Source organism: Natator depressus, chromosome 2 (genome assembly GCF_965152275.1).
Source record: "Natator depressus isolate rNatDep1 chromosome 2, rNatDep2.hap1, whole genome shotgun sequence".
Lineage (NCBI taxonomy): Eukaryota > Metazoa > Chordata > Testudines > Cheloniidae > Natator > Natator depressus.
Window position 1 is genome coordinate 225,249,005 of NC_134235.1, and position 16,295 is coordinate 225,265,299.

Below are 16,295 nucleotides of genomic sequence, written 5' to 3' on the forward strand. Positions count from 1 at the left end.
TTAACAGTAATGCCATGCATGTTACTGCCTCTGGTAACTTTCAAAGTGACTAATATCCCAGAGCCCTGCCTAAGTGACTGGGCTGTGTGTGAGAGAGTTCCACAGGGACAAGCTGGGGAGGAATCCATCCCTCCACCTCCACAGGCAATGGAGTGGTAATGGAGTCATTTTATAGCCACTACACTACTGCAGTCATGAGGATGAAGTGGCCCCTCCATGGCTCCGTTATCCACTGGCCATCAGATCACGCACTTCCCTCATCGTACCCTCCTTATATGCTAGCATATTATGCAAGTGGGAATTTGAGATCCAGTGTGTGCTAGCCAATGGAGCATTGGATGGGGAATCAGGATGTAACCCACCTACCTTCTGGGTGTGGTGTTCTGTCCCCTCTAGTGGCACTGAGACCACTTAGAGAGAGAGCTACAGCTCACTTCATCCAATGAAGTGAGCTGTAGCTCACGAAAGCTTATGCTCAAATAAGTTGGTTAGTCTCTAAGGTGCCACAAGTACTCCTTTTCTTTTTGTGAATACAGACTAACACGGCTGTTACTCTGAAACCTGTCACTTAGAGAGAGAGATTAATGAGTCTTCTCTACAGCCTTAGCTAATAGCCATATGGCTTTTAGCTCATGCAGTAGAGGCTCATGCATTTAGCTCCAAAGGTCCCAGATTCAATCCCACCCATCAACGACTGGGCTCTGTTGGTGTTACAAGGAGACATGGGTTCTGTTCCCAGCTCTGTCACTGACCCACTGTGTGACTTTAAGAAGTCACTTCATCTCTGTTTCCACCCACACCCTTTGTCTGCCTTGCCTAATTAGTAACTCTTTCTTCCTATTGTACCAAGCACAATAGGGCTCTGATTTTGGTGGGGGACTTCAGATGCTTCTGCTGTATGAATGATAAATGGCATCCTGATGCCCTGTATCTTTGGAGCCACGTTGGATCTGCTGAGGTCATGGAGAGAATTAGAGTCACATTTGCCTCAACTAAAATAGCCAATTCTTCCATCCCAATTTCAGACTACGATTTACTTATGATCAGCTTCTTCATTTTCGAGGCCATCCCTACGACTGACAGAAACATTTCCCTGGGTCTGGCTACACAGCTGACGTTAAAGTGCTGCCGTGGCAATGCTTTAACGCGGCTGTGTAGTCACGGCTCCAGTGCTGGGAGAGAGCTCTCCCAGCGCTGTAATAAAACCACTTCCACGAGGGGAATAGCTCCCAGTGCTGGGAGCGCAGTTCCCTGCTTACAGCGCTGAAACTTGCATCGCTCACGGGGATGTTTTTTCACATCCCTGAGCGAAGGAAGTTTCAGTGCTGTAAAGTGCCAGTGTAGACAAGACCGTAGAAAGAATGGTCCCTGCATTTAAAATTTCAACTGCTGAAGTGTTTTGTTTTTTGTAGGTCTTGCAAATATTTTCCCTGCAGTGAAGGCTTTATTTTAATAGAGATTTCCCAGTGAAATTGCAGACTTGGCAGGCTCTTCCCTGCAAGGAAAATCACTTTAATGCAGTCTGTAGGATATGTCTCTCTTCACAGAGCATCCTGGGGAAGAGAGAGTGTATGCCCCAGCTAGCTCCTGCCTTTGTTTGTCCCCAGGGCTGAAAAACTGCTCTGAATTAATGTGTGCTGGAAGAGCAGTCTAGGTATTGAAGTTACCCAGCCGTGTTATATAGTGTGCTAGATACAATTGTATAGCTATAGTATTGCTCAAGCCTTTTTATGCCCTTGAATGGCTATTTCTATGTTCTACCAACCTATGTTAGTGTATATTGATTTTTAACCACACTGTTCAAGGACCATAATGGGTTATTAATTTCACCTGTCTGAACTCTGTGATCTCTTCTTACAAATTCACAGGTTTTTATTTTAAGTACTAAAAATAAAACGATCTTTACTCTTTCACGGTTTTGTTTGATGGTTTATTAATCCTGAAATGCTGAGCAAAGGTGGTCCCGTTTAAAATCTAGAACCTTAACTTCCTTCTGCTTCATCATATGAAGATATATTTTAAGCAGAGGTGGACCAAAGCTGGAACCTCATATCTGAGCCTCTAGAAAGTTTAGGAATGGAGTGAACTTGCATTCCAGTCTCCAGATCTGAACCCACTGTTAGGATACAAAACTAGGAGGGCCTGTTTTCCCTTTCTTGTTTTGATGCAGCTAAAATCTCATAAGAACTGAAAGATTTCAGCCTGAAATCTCTGAAAAGAGCTGATCTCATAATATTTCCATCTTTTTGGACAGAACTCTTCTTAGAACAGTTCATAAAACTTCAGCACTCCTGAAACAAAACCCAAATCCTAGTCCTAATTTGACTTTGACCCACAACCCCAAAATTTAACCTAAATGTTAATCTGGATCCAAATGCTTCCTCCTCAGTCCATCTGTAATATTAGGGGCCAATTCTCACTATGGAGGTGGCCATGGCTTCCATTAGTTTTTTTTTTTTTTTTTTTGCACTAACAATTTCTGAAGTTGGAGCGGCGGGAAAGTATAGTTTCCTTAGCCCTTTGTTTCCGGTCAAAGCAGACCAACTGGATCTGAATTCATAAAACGTTCTTTTCTTCAGAGCAACTAGACGTTTTGCACTTGCTCTTAAACCACAGCAAATTGCTGGCTTTGAATTTTACTGATCAAAATTCTGTAACATTGATTGTATTTGACATTTTGACCATTTGGGAATTAAAATATCCCATATAACCGTTCTTATTTTGTGTGCTTTAAAATCCATCCTTGTGACAAACTTTAACTTTTTTCGTAAATTTAGAGCAGATCGTTAATTCAGACTATTTCCTTTACTTTTTAATTTATTCTAACAGAACATAATAAATATGTATTTTTTTATTCAGACACCAACTCTGGGCATTTCTTTCCACCCACCTTGCTGAATAGTGCTAACTATTCAAGTTCATATTTAATACACTCCCCTCCCAGAAGGCCAACATCAGCTAAATAATGACCAAAACAGAAACAAAATACTTCCTCAGTAGAGCCTAGAGTCTTGTGTTGACAGAGACAGGATGTCAGAAACTCATGAATCTGAACAACACAAGTGATATAATCTCCAATGTAATTTGGCAAAGCAGATGCAATTATAGCTTTTACTGTACTCGGATAAACAGATGTACTACTGTGTTAAATTCTACCTATATAATAATAATCCAGGATTTTTACGTTGTGTGTCACCCCGAAGCCAAGAATGTCTGTTGAGTCAGTGTGAAGCAATTGGAAACAGTTACAAGCATGGTTGAGAGCTCTTTTTGTTCAGAATACCACCCAGTTCAATCATAATTGAGGTTCATAGTCTGTTACCATCCAATTTTTAAATTCTCAGCAATTTGTACTTTACAAATTGTACCGGTGCAGTGTATAGTAAGGCATGTATCTATGCCATGCCAAGAGTCCCAGACCATTGTGATGTCAAAGATCACTCAGTCATCAGCCTTACCCTATAGCTAATTTGCATACAACCGTTTCATTGCTTGAATGAGGGAGGCTGCTGAGAAGGTGGATTACTTGGCCCAACTGCCGCACCCAGGCAACAGCAAGGGCTTTGAACTACTAGTTTGATTTAACTTTGTACCTGCAGTGATAGCTTCGTGTTGAAGTTCCTAGCTAAAGGTGATCAGGACTATTCCTTTTGGCAGGACACTGTTTCTTTCTTAATTCTGAAATTAATTCTCAGCAATCATTTGGCTGTTGTTTTGGGACAAATGCAGGTAAATGTAACGGAACCCCAAAACTGAGCTAAATAATCACAATTGTTCATTTTGCAGTGATTTCAAACACTGTGCTGACGAAGACTAGGTTTGATTGTACTTGGTAATTCTTATTTCAATCTTATGTAGTAGCACTACGTTAGGAAATTGTTTGTGATAATATCATTGTCCCTCCATTTTCCTTGGACTTTGACCTTATAGTTAAATGATTATTGCCAAGTGTCTTATCACAGTGAGAGAACTGAATTGTTACCGAAAAACCCAGAGGGGCAATGATATTATTGGTATTCTAATACAAGTATGAGCAATACCAGGTCAAGCCATATCTTAATTCTTAAAATAAAACCAGAGGCCAAAATCTTGGCCTTCCACTGCTATATCCACCCCTTCAGCATTCACCCAGCTGTGTTTTAAAGACTGTCTCCAATGATACCTGTCCTCAAAGAAGTTTCTGATATCCTCTGATACCTACCATCTCTGAAGCTGACATAGCCTCTCTAGCTCTTCTGAATTCCTAGTTCTGCCCCTGCATCCTCCATGTTGTGACTGCAGTTGTTGCTAACTGAATGTTCAGAAAATAAAGATGTTGCACAAGCCATGGACCTACCACAGAACAAACTGACTGCTTCCCCGCATCCTGCTTGGGATGGAAGGGCTCACTTGTATTACAATACAATATGTTCAGTAAAAGTTTAATTCTAACAATTTCTGGATTAGATTCACAGTGAATTGTCGTGTATGTAAATTACTGCTTTTATTGTTTTTAGCTTAATTTGTATTGAGGAAATGTCTTTAAATATGTGCCTATGATTGCAAATTTACTGTCTATTGTGACACTAACCAGGGCTCTCAAGGAGATCAGAGGAATGACCATTCAGCCCCAGAACGAACTGGCTCACAAGTTGAAGAGGAAGCACGGATTGAACCCATGAAGAAATTTCAACATCGTTCATCTTCCTCAGCACAACATCATAACCATCGCAGTGGTGTTAGCCGAGGCCTGTCTAGGCAAGAAACGTTTGACTCAGAAACCCAAGACAGCAGAGATTCAGCTTACATAGAACCAAAGGAAGAGTACTCACATGAGCATGGAGACCACAATGATTCTCACAGGGCTCACAGTCATAGAGATGAGTCACATGGGAGCAGTGATCACAGACATAGGGAATCAAGGCATCGCTCAAAGGAAAGGGACCGAGAGCAGGACCACAACGAATGCAACAAACAACGCAGTCGTCATAAATCAAGGGACCAATATTGTGACAAGGATGGGGAAGTGATATCTAGAAAACGCAACGACACAGGAGACTGGAACCGGGATGTATACATCCGCCAGTAACGTTTGCCTCTGGCAGTTTTGTGTTTCTTTGAAGTCTTGTATAACAACGCCCCTTGAAAATATCTTTGGGTTCTTCATTGCAGAACATATGGTATCCTTCTGTGTGCTGATTTGCATTGCTGTTGCTTGCATAGCAATAGCATGAAATAGAATATTCATATACTTCTTTTTTGGATTAGTGCTATATAAATTGGCATAGTACAACTGCACAGCTCCTGATGTTGTACTGTGCTTTTTTCAAGCTGTTTTTGGTAGCAGCCACTTGAACAATATCTGTTGCCATCAAGGTGGTGTTAGTGTTTTAAAACAAGGTACAGTTGATGTTTAATAACCTCCCGTGTATTCAGCAAGCCAGAATCAGCACATACAAAACGGAAACTCATCTGTTTTGATTTTTAATTTGTATGCACTTGATTTGCATATTGATTTAAGAGCCACTATCTGTTGCTTGTACCTCTAGTGGACTCCATTTGGGGACAGAATTCAGTCTTGCCTTACACACAGGGAATCATAAAGTCAAAATCTATTTTCTATGTACTGGTACTGTGTACTGTATATACAGTTTATAAATGTTATTTCTGCAGACACCTTCTTACTATATAAGTTTGACCACACTGTTTTAGAGTCCTAATGCCAAGTCAGCAGATTTGCTTTTGAATTACTAGCAACTGGAACTAGCCTCCTTCAGGAAATTTGTAAGGGTGTTCAATCTAGACATTTTTTCTTCTATAGCTGAAAGCTTGTACTTACTGTAAATATGAATGAATGAATGCTTGAGATAAAAGGTTTGATTCCTATAGTTTTTGCCGTCCTTGCAAACTTATTTTTCATTTTAAATTGATAACTAACCTAGCGCTATAAATTGTTCTACACACTTCACACAAATTGTAATGGACACACTCTAATTTTTGTCTTGTTGTCAGAATGGTGGAGCATACATCATGGTGGGCGGTGTGTGTGTGTGTGCGTGCGCACATGCAGAAGTTCAGTGTGTCTAAGAGGATCTAGTGAAGGAAATAAGAGATGACTCAAAATTCCAACCAGTCAGTTTCTTTATTCTAGCTGTTATTTTCAAAATCTGAATTGCAGTCAGGGAACATGAGGCAGTTTACTGCTACACGTAATTGGGAAAGCATAAATCTGCTGGCTGTTTGTTGAGACTCCAGGAGAGTAAAAACACAGGCAAATGTTACTGTAAGTGTTTCACTGGAAATGTAAAATCTTTGTGTTTTAGAGTACTTGTTTTAGTAAGAAAAGTTTACACAGCTTGTGGAGAGTTATTTTGTTGGAAAATAAATTTTTTTGTAGCTTCTCCACTTTTTTCTACACTTGCCACTTTGTAGCCCTACCTTGCAGCCAGGTCTGTGCTCCTCCTTCAGCCAAAAGTGTGTCTGCCAGTAAAAGGACTGTTATAACCAAAGGTTCAATCCGTTATGAACTCACTAGAGAAACGTGTTGAAATCAAATGGAGTGACAACTCACTATGTTGTGCACCGAGTACCTGTTTTACTGGTAAGTGGGACACAATGTATTACTTTTCGGCTTCAGATCCCATGCCCTGCCTAGATTAAATTCTGTTCTGTCACAGATAATGATTTTACTAGTTTTAAGAATCAAACACTCCCCGTGCTTGTAAGTAGCACAGATTATATAAAGAATATAGAATTGGGGTCATACTCATTTATAACTGCGCATGTGTTTATAGTTTATATATTTTCTTGCAAAAAGGTGGATATGGGAATTGCCTGACCAAGTATTTTATATCATTATAGTGAAATGTGTAAGAAATACATGAGATTCATTTAAAAAAATTCCATTCCTTTATTCCAGGTCTAGATAATTATGTTTCCACCCTTTGGGAAATATTTTTTCCCTAAAAAAGACTTTGGAGTATTTTTTTTTATAAATAGAGGGTGAAATTTTCGTGTCGGGTATCTGCTCATAACTCCCGTTGCTGTCACTCATAGGCATCCAGGAACGGCATTTGACTGAAAGTGTGCGCTGGGGAAAGGGCCGGTAAGGGTCTCTTTCTAGAAACAAAGTTCTAAGCATTTGTATACACTTTAACTACCTTGCTAGCAAAATGAAGCTAGTTTGTAGACCTGTTACACTACTAAATGACTTTGTACAAATGGTAGCTGTATATGTTGGGGTCTTTTTTAACATGGAGCTGTATCAGTTCATCAGTGGGAACCCATGTTGCAAGTATATTTGCTGTTTGAAATGTTTCAGATCATTGTTATATATCCTTGCCCTCTACAGTTCTACTCTAGCAATTTGACCAGCTTGACGTTACTGAGCTGTGAATGGTAATTCTCTCACCTACTCCAGCTAGTATGTCAGTTAGTTCCTGCACAGAAACTACCTGTGGCTTCCACCCTTGGCAGTCAAAACCTAGCCTTTTATTTTGACTTCCATTCCATGTAGGTTTTTGTCCTCAAAATATTTCTTAGGGAAAGTTTTTTGCAGCATTTGAAATCTCGAAGCAGCTATAAATGGAAACTTTGCCAGTTTGTTCATCTCTTTATATCAGGGGTGGGCAAACTTTTTGGCCTGAGGGCCGCATCGGGTTTCTGCAATTGTATGGAGGGCCGGTTAGGGGAGGCTGTGCCTCCTGAAATAGCCAGGCGTGGCCCGGCGACCCCTGCCCCAGCCACCCCCTCCCCCGTGCATTCCTTGAACTAGCGATTTCATTTTCTTATCATTCTGCACATGACAGCTCTCCCCCAGTGAGAAAGTGGTTGTAGTACTGCCTTGTCACTCTGCCTGTTCCAATATCAGCTGCTGGCTATGATACTCTACTGGTGAAAAGCATTTGGCACGTGGCAGTATTGACCAGCATGTTTTAAAATACTTCAACTGGCGGAGAGATGAAAGGCTGCGGTAGTGAAGTACTTTTTCCTCGATGGTTAGTCACTTGCAAAGTTTGGTAATATTTATTTCTATTGTGATAGTGCCAGAGGTCCCAAGCCGCCTCAAGGCCCTCGTGTATATGCCCTGCACAAACCCACAGTAAGAAACAGCCGCCCTACCCTGCCAAGCTAAAGGGATGGGAAGCATGATAAAACATGCAGCAACCTGCCCAGGAGAGGTGATACATGTATCTTGCTAGTTCCCTATTTTTTTGCCCTCAGGACAATCAGCATAGGCAGGGTGAAGGGAAAGGGCTACAATTGAATATATACAATGTACATGCACATTTTATTACATACCTTTCTGTACATCTTTTTTAAATTAATACACATCGATGCTAACCACCCGCCCAGTTCAACCCAACTGCTATCAGTTGTTCAGTTTCTTGTAGACACCATGGAAGAAGGCGCTCCTGAGGAGCGATTTGAAGGCGGAATGAGGAGTGGTCATTCAGATCAGAGCAGGGAGGGTATTCTGTGCATACAGGCCAGTGCGTAAGAAAGAGCAAATATATGTATGCAGGAAGCTAGGATCAGGATGGGGATGAAGGTGTGGAATGACAGGAGTTTTAAAAAATCATTTTGCAGTCCATTAGTCAACTGACTAATCATTATCCAGGAAAAGATAGTATATGAATCTGTTAAAACCCCAGGATGGAGTATGTCACTTGTTTTTTTTATTTACAATCTCTGGAGTTTGGAAGTGGAGGAGAGGGTTTTTGTTTTGAAACTGTAGTATGTAACTACTCAGTTTCACTTCTTGATTTGGCCGTATTTAACCAAAGCAAACTAGGGCAGTGGTTTACACCATGAGATGTAGAAAGACTTGCAAAATGCTGTGGAAGAAGCTCATTTTTGCCCACACAAGCAGAGTGTTTGGCTTTTTGTTGGTGGAGCATGAGGAGGTGAACCCCCGCCCCCCCAAACCCAGGGTCAAAGTGCAGAGCAGCTGTAACCTCTTCCCTCCCCCTCTGATGTGGCTACTCATCTACAAACCATGTGGTGTCAGAGTCTTCCCCAGCCCTACTAATCAGAAGTGAATGTCACCCTGTTGAACAGCTGTGGGGCAGTATGGATTTTGCTGCTAATCATTTCTAAGCTTTGTTGGTTTGTTAGTCACTGAAACTGGCTTTCAGAACATGCCACTCCTGCTCATTAGCCAAATTTTAAATCAGTAGATAATCTGATTTCACGGTAATGCATTTTCTGTCAACATAATTTTTTAATGTTAATCATTTGTCATAAGGTCTTTGCCTCCTATATCATGTTTCAGGAAGCAACATCCTTTAGTTTTTCCTTTTCTGTAAGTTCTCCGATATCTTTTTACCATTGTGGTCTGAGCCCCCAGTAATTCAGATTGAATGGATTATGTCCCAGATACCCATTGGCATATTTCTCTGAATCTTTTACAATCTTTACTCTGCTCCATTCCCTCCCCTCAGGAGAAAAGTACATCGTAAGCAGCTCTGCCAAGGTAGGCAAGGAATGGAGAAGTTGCTTTTCACACTGTGAAGTAACATTCTTCTATTATAGAGTCTGCCTGTATAACTCACATCTTCCACCTAATTGTGAGGGAGTGAAACATTTTGTGAATGTAATATGCATATGCCATTTTCTTGTGAATACTCTTAATACTAATATTGCTTTGATTCTCACAGTCAAATTCCCAGAATGACTCTTCTAAGTTACCTTCCAATTTTTACATAAGAACTGGATTGCATAGGCACATACGGTCACCATTTCTTTCTATAGCACAGCATTATAATAGTGTGTTCCTAGGCAGCAAACAAATCTTTAAAAAGCCAATGGGTTATACAAGGTGTAATATCAGATCAAAATTTTGTTCCTTTAACTAATACATATTTTGTTAATCTGATCACCCCTGGAGAGAGAGACAGAGATAGATACACACACACACACCCACCCACCCATATCTATCTTTCAACAAATGATAATAGTATGAAACCAAATTTGGTGCTAAATTATTTAATGAAGGTTAGAAAAGTTGTCATTCTTTAACAGTTGTTCTAGAAGTCTCAATCAAAAATATATAACATAGAACAGTGGTGGGCAACTTGCAGCCCATCAGGGTAATCCGCTGGCAGGCCGTGAGACAGTTTGTTTACATTGACCTTCCGCAGGCAAGACCACCTGCAGCTGACTGCCGCTTCCCACAGCTCCCATTGGCTTCCTGCGGCTCCCATCGATGAAGTGGGTTATAGCCCACGAAAGCGTATGCCCAAATAAATTTGTTAGTCTCTAAGGTGCCACAAGGACTCCCGTTTTTTCATGCTACTTTAGGTACTTACCTTTACATTGATGAAGATGAATTTCTAGAGTTGGTACTGTTGTAAGACTTGTCCCCCCTGCTTATCTCTAAGCATTTCTACAAACAGGTAAAACTGCTTTGAGACTTTGTTTTTAAAGGGCTACGGTCAGGTAGTTTAGACACATGATCTAGGTTTTGTAGCAAGAATCCTTTTTCATTCAATGTTTAACATCTTCATTTGGGATTTTAACATTCTGCACTAGGTAGTGCATAAGCACTAGAAAGTGAAACCTACTATAACCAAGCCAGTCTGTCACCATACAGAGAGTGACTGATTAAAAGGGAGCACAATATATACATTTATATTCTCTCCCACCTCTCATTCTCTGTATAGTAAGACTGGAAAGGAAAAACAAGTATCCAATAGGATTTTGACTCAGTGTCCCTTTAATGTCTTTGGCAACAAAGCAGAAACAGTTACAGTTGTATAACTTCAAAGCTCAGCACTCATTTTTCATGACAAAAATACTAAACCAGCGTCATGCAGCCATTTACTTTCTTTTTAAATCTCAGCCAAAAATATGTAATTGAAGTGTAGATTTTTTTTAAAAATGTTAATTACTGAATGACACTATTTTGTTATTTGTTTGATTATTCAGGATATTTTTAAAGCACTTGCTAATGCTTACAAAAAATTCAGAGTTGCTTTTAATACAACTTCAGTAGAGAACGTAACAAAAAAGGTAGTTCGAGTCAACTGACCACACGCATCCATCCCACATCCCCACACACTAGAAGTTAGAGGAACCAAATCCCTTTTGGTAAACTATTTTTCTCTTATAATACAAAGACACTACAAAGGAACAATGCTGTGTCAGAGTAACTGGGAGAGGCAGTCTAGGAGGAGAACTGTTGGGGACCAGAAGCTTGATGTTGACACTAGACTTCTGTAGTTCAAAGCAGAAGGGAAAATTGCCTACAATTTTCATTAATCCCTTTGGATCAGAAAGAACTTGTAGATGGATATGAACTGGGGCAGCAGTGGAAACAATGGAAGCTGGGGTTGTTAATAATTTAGTTCCTGAGAACTCCTATATAGGTCAGCTGAGATCAGCTTTGGCACAGCCTGTTCTCTGCTTTAGAACAGAGATTTGTTTGTTTTTTAATCCATGGAGGAAAGACCACAGCAGGCCTGACACAATTCAACACTGCTGCCTATTTCAAATTCACGGTTGCACAGCACAACTCCTACTATTAGTGCATATTGAAAGCAGCAACTAAGAAGTTCCCTGCTCTTCTCAATGTACATGTTAGAATACAACCCATAGTGTCGTAATTGACTGTTACAGGATTTAAGTCCAGGCATTCCCCTCAAAAGATGATGATGTCTTTTACTAGCATTGACATACAAGTGCAACTGCCAGCTAATAAATCCTATTACTAAGTAGTCGTGTGGCCATGTCTAGAGTCGGAAAACAGGTTGTATTTTTAAAATGGGTTTGCTAGCTAACACATTTTAAGTAACAGGACTTCACAAAAGACTTTGCACCGAGTGTACTTAGGGCTAACCATGTTTAAAAGCATTGGTTCGGCTAGTTATGATTAATCCTAGGGGTAGACATTTAAGGTAGAGAAGAGCTTTCAAACTGATTCCTTTCCCTCAGTGAGGAATGGCTCTCACTTACAGATGATGTATGAGATGATAAACATATACTATTAACAACCTTAGCTAAAAGCAGAAACTAAATTTAAGAACAAACCACACTGAGTAACAAAATTATATAACCTTTACTAGTTTGTTTCAATTGCAAACCAAGCAGTAGTATCTCAGGTAGAAAACAGACTGACGTGAACTCAAAACTATTTGACTTTTACAGAAGGAAATACCAGTCACGCTGTTCACTCAAACCAAATACAGTTTTACTTCAATATTCAAACATTTTGTAAGTAATAGTTTTAAACAAAAGTTGTCAATCAAAAACAAGGAAAAAAAACTCCCCCATCAATCCCTGAATTTAGGTGGTTTGAACGGCACCCACCATTTTCATTCCTACACATCGCTAGTTCCAGCAATATTCCTTGTATTGGAAATGAGGACGACTACATGAAGCTGCAAGCCCTTACACTGTCTGCGTACACCAAATAGCTGTAGACATTCAGGATTAGTATACATTTTTGCAGGTTTATTAAAGTAAACCATTCTCATTGCAATCTTTTTTAATTCCCTTCTCAATTAGGACCTGATGCCTCCTGATCAGCTAGGGTTTAAGCCACTTGCAAGGTGGATTACAACGTTTTTTCAGACGGTACTAAGCACTGATTTCAGTCTCCAGCAGTTTGTGATATATTAACCACCACATCAATGTTTCAAAGGAGACAGGGGAGAGAAAGCAGCAAGTTACCATGATGTCACTGATGACTTGAAGTGGAGCGTATGCTTACAAAAGTTGCAGATGACACCAAGATAGGAAGACGTTGCAGGCACTTTGGGGAAAAGGATTAGAATTCAAAATTACCTTGTAGAACTGGTCAGAAATCAAAGTACTTCACTTAAGGAAGAGAAAAAAAAATAAGGAATAATTGGGTTGGTGGTGGTCCTGTTGAAAAGGAGCTGAGAATTATAGTGGATCACGAACTGAATGTGAACCAACAATGTGGTGCAGTTGTGAAAAAGGATAATATCCTGGCTTGTATTAACAGTAACATATATGTAAGATATGGAAGATAACAGTCCTGTGCTACTCCATAGTGGTCAGTCTTCAGCTGGAGTACTATATCCAATTGTGGGTGCCAAACGTTAGGAAAGACATGGATAAATTGGAGAAAGTCCAAACAAGAGCAACCACAACAACAAAAGTTTTAGTGCACTGGACCTCAAACCGTGGACTTCAAACGGAGGAATGTGCGGGGTGGGGAGAGCCTGGCAGGGCCCAGGTCAGCCTCAATGGGCAGAAAGACAGTGCTACCTTGTCCCGCCCCAGACTCAGCAATCGCTTTGCACTCAGCTGCTGGCCCCAGCCTTGACCCCCTAGCCAGGGCTCCACTCCTAGCCCTGTCCCTAGCTCCCTTATTCCTGTGCATCCCCCATCGAGTTGCAGCCATGCTCCCAGTGCCGGGGGGGACAGGGGTAAGGCCGTGACCATGAAAAGTCTGAGGACCACCAGTTTAGAGAATCTGACCTGTGAGGAAAGATATTTTTAAAAAACAGCCTGTTTAATCTTAAGAAAAGAAGACTGAGGGGGGAACCTGGTAACACTCTTAAAAATATGTGAAGGGTTGTTAGAAAGAGGATGGTGTTCAATTGTTCTTGTACTTTCCATGAACATGGAGACGTAGTGGGACTAGGTAGATAGAATGTTTTCCCCAATAGCTATAAAGATAGTTAAATACTGGAACAGGCTTTCAAGGAATGTTATGAAGTCCCATCACTGGCAGTTTTTAAGAACAAGTTGGACAAACACCTATCAGGGATGGTCTAGGTTTAACTGGTTCTGCCTCCACACAGGGACCTGCACTTGATGACCATGAGGTCCCTTCCAGCCCTATATTTCTATGATTCTGTAATTATAGGATTGGATCTCATAATCTGTCAGGTAGAGACAGGAATGTGATACTATGTGCCATGAAAAAACTGAGATTTTCACCATCCCAATGGCATAGATTATTAGACTGTAGCCCTCATGGTGTAAGTGATATTGGACTTTAAAACTGCCTCTGGTCAATCAGTCCAGCTGTGCTGTTACTGAACTGATCCAGGCTTAAAAATGGCAAGTTTGAGCTTGAAGCACTGTGTCTTTCATTCCCTGAAGTGAGAGGGGAAGTATACATATGCTGCTGTAAAATACATTCTACAAAGCCTGTGTGTCTATAATATGAATAGAGAATCTTGCTTGTAGTAAAATAAAGGAGATGAGATGTTATAATTATTAATTTATGAAAACAGCTCTTTGTGAAATGTGACTATTTCACATCACTATTTAATGATGCAGTAATTTCTAAATTCCTCATAGAAACTATCATTCTTGAAAAAATTTGACTTTATATTTTTCGATGTATTTAATCTGGATTTTTTTGCATTTTATAAAATTTAAATTCCCATAGCAAAACCTGTTCCTATGCAATACTATATACATTAAACCAACAAGCTAAAACAGAAAACAAGCAGTAATCTTAATGTGCAATACTGTACACAGTAAGTCAACAAGGAGTAATGTGAATCCATTTACTTTTCCTTCTGCCACACTGACCTACTAAAAATACAAAAACTAATGGAGACTTCAAAATGAATCAACACCTTCTGCAACTGTGGCTCTGTCCCAGTAGAACAGTGGGAGATGTTACTGCTTCTAGAGCAACCATGTCATCAGCCTGTTGGCTTGACAACAATGCATGAGAAGAAACAGTTAACAGCTGGACCAGTCTTAACTCAAAAGGGGTTTTTTCAGGTTGTGGTGCTAAATGTTTATTTGCTGTTCAATTTAATAAATTTTGCAATAAAAAACCCTATGCAGTTGTTGTTTGCCAGCAAGATCAGGTCTTCTTCCCTAGAGTCCTGCAAAGAGTTCACATCCATTCCATGTAACGTCACACTGGATGGATCAAACCTCTGCAGCAGCTTCAGCTGATCAAGTGACAGTCCAGCTCCCCTCATGCCTTCTCCTCCAATATGTGGGTCCTTTTTAAAGTGAGAAAGTAAAGCAGTTTATTTACATTAGTCTGCATTTACTGTTGTTTTGATTCATTAAAAACACACATTAAAATATGAACTCAACAAGAAATTATGTATAGGAGAATGCAGTGTAACATACTGGTAGAATAATTTTAATTGAACATCTTTAGTATATTTAATATACAATTTCTATATGAGCCAAAGCCAAGCTGATCCTAGCTCTTGGAGTTTGTTCTGTTGTAGCCCGTTCATAAGGAAAAGGAAAGAGGATCTTAGCTCATGCTACTGGAGAGCTAGTTACAAGAAATCATAAAATGTCTATGGAACTATTGTGGCAATGTACCCTGTTTAATGTCACTCCCTAATCTGAAAAATTAGACCCAAAATACTAGTACTTCATACACAGAATACAGGTGGTGACCAAAAAAAAAAAAAAAATCTATACACTATTCAACAGGTACAAGAAGATAGCGCATTTAGTCTTAAAGTGACAGAAATGTAATCCCAGCTCTAGATCAGTTGGTATCAGAATTAGAAAAAAATGTTTCTTATTCAGCTGAAATAGCAAGTGTTTAAACACAGTATGTGCCTGCTACCTATATAGCTCCACGGGAAACGACAGTGAGTTTCAGAGTAGCAGCCATGTTAGTCTGTATTTGCAAAAAGAAAAGGAATACTTGTGGCACCTTAGAGACTAACCAATTTATCTGAGCATAAGCTTTCGTGAGCTACAGCTCACTTCATCGGATATGCATCCGATGAAGCGAGCTGTAGCTCACGAAAGCTTATGCTCAGATAAATTGGTTAGTCTCTAAGGTGCCACAAGTACTCCTTTTCTTTTAACTTCATGAGTGAAATCCCAATACTGAAGTCAATGGGAATTTTGCCATTTACTTCAATGAGAATTTTGCTTTATAATTTATCAGGATTTCTTTTTTCTGATAGTAAACAAAGCATTTCATTTTGGATATGATAGGTATAACCTGGAAACTCCCAGGAAGTGGATGGCAAAGACGACTGTACTCATATCAACAGCTGATAGAGGAAACGTGGGCATGTGATAACCTTCAGCACAAGCCCCAGCTCCGTTAAATGTTGGATAGTACGTCTTATTTTCTTCTACTGCTAAACACAACCAGCCACTCTTATTGTCATACCACTATCCCAAACTCTCATTTTTTAAAACATTTCAATTAAAAGATGTACCAATTACTTGCTCTAGGTACATTTACTACATGCACAATTACAATATTTACATGCGAAACCAATATCAAATTGACTTCTCCTCAACCATATAATCCAGTAAAATTAACAATTAATCTCCTTAACACCCTGCCTAAGTGGAAGCCTAGGAGAACAGAACTATTGCTGGTCTGA

The 16,295-nt window shown here is 39.9% G+C and overlaps 2 protein-coding genes across 14 annotated transcripts in view; one reads left to right on the forward strand and one right to left on the reverse strand.

Moving 5' to 3' along the window:
* The window catches only part of CACNB2 (calcium voltage-gated channel auxiliary subunit beta 2), a 387,411-nt gene extending 381,050 nt beyond the window's left edge, over positions 1-6,361 (forward strand). For 5 of the 7 annotated variants that reach the window (XM_074946029.1, XM_074946030.1, XM_074946028.1 and 2 more), the window contains exon 13: positions 4,574-6,360. In XM_074946029.1, coding sequence (XP_074802130.1) covers positions 4,574-5,068 — 495 coding nt within the window. In that variant the 3' untranslated portion in view covers positions 5,069-6,360. Of the gene's footprint in view, positions 1-4,573 lie in introns of all 7 variants that reach the window. The other 2 variants (XM_074946027.1, XM_074946026.1) reach the window with 1 other exon arrangement.
* Positions 6,362-11,537: 5,176 nt separating this feature from the next.
* NSUN6 (NOP2/Sun RNA methyltransferase 6) overlaps positions 11,538-16,295 on the reverse strand; it is a 60,936-nt gene continuing 56,178 nt past the window's right edge. For 6 of the 7 annotated variants that reach the window (XM_074946036.1, XM_074946039.1, XM_074946037.1 and 3 more), the window contains exon 12: positions 11,539-14,924. In XM_074946036.1, the coding sequence (XP_074802137.1) occupies positions 14,712-14,924 (213 nt within the window). In that variant the 3' untranslated portion in view covers positions 11,539-14,711. Of the gene's footprint in view, positions 14,925-16,295 lie in introns of all 7 variants that reach the window. The other variant, XM_074946040.1, reaches the window with a different exon arrangement.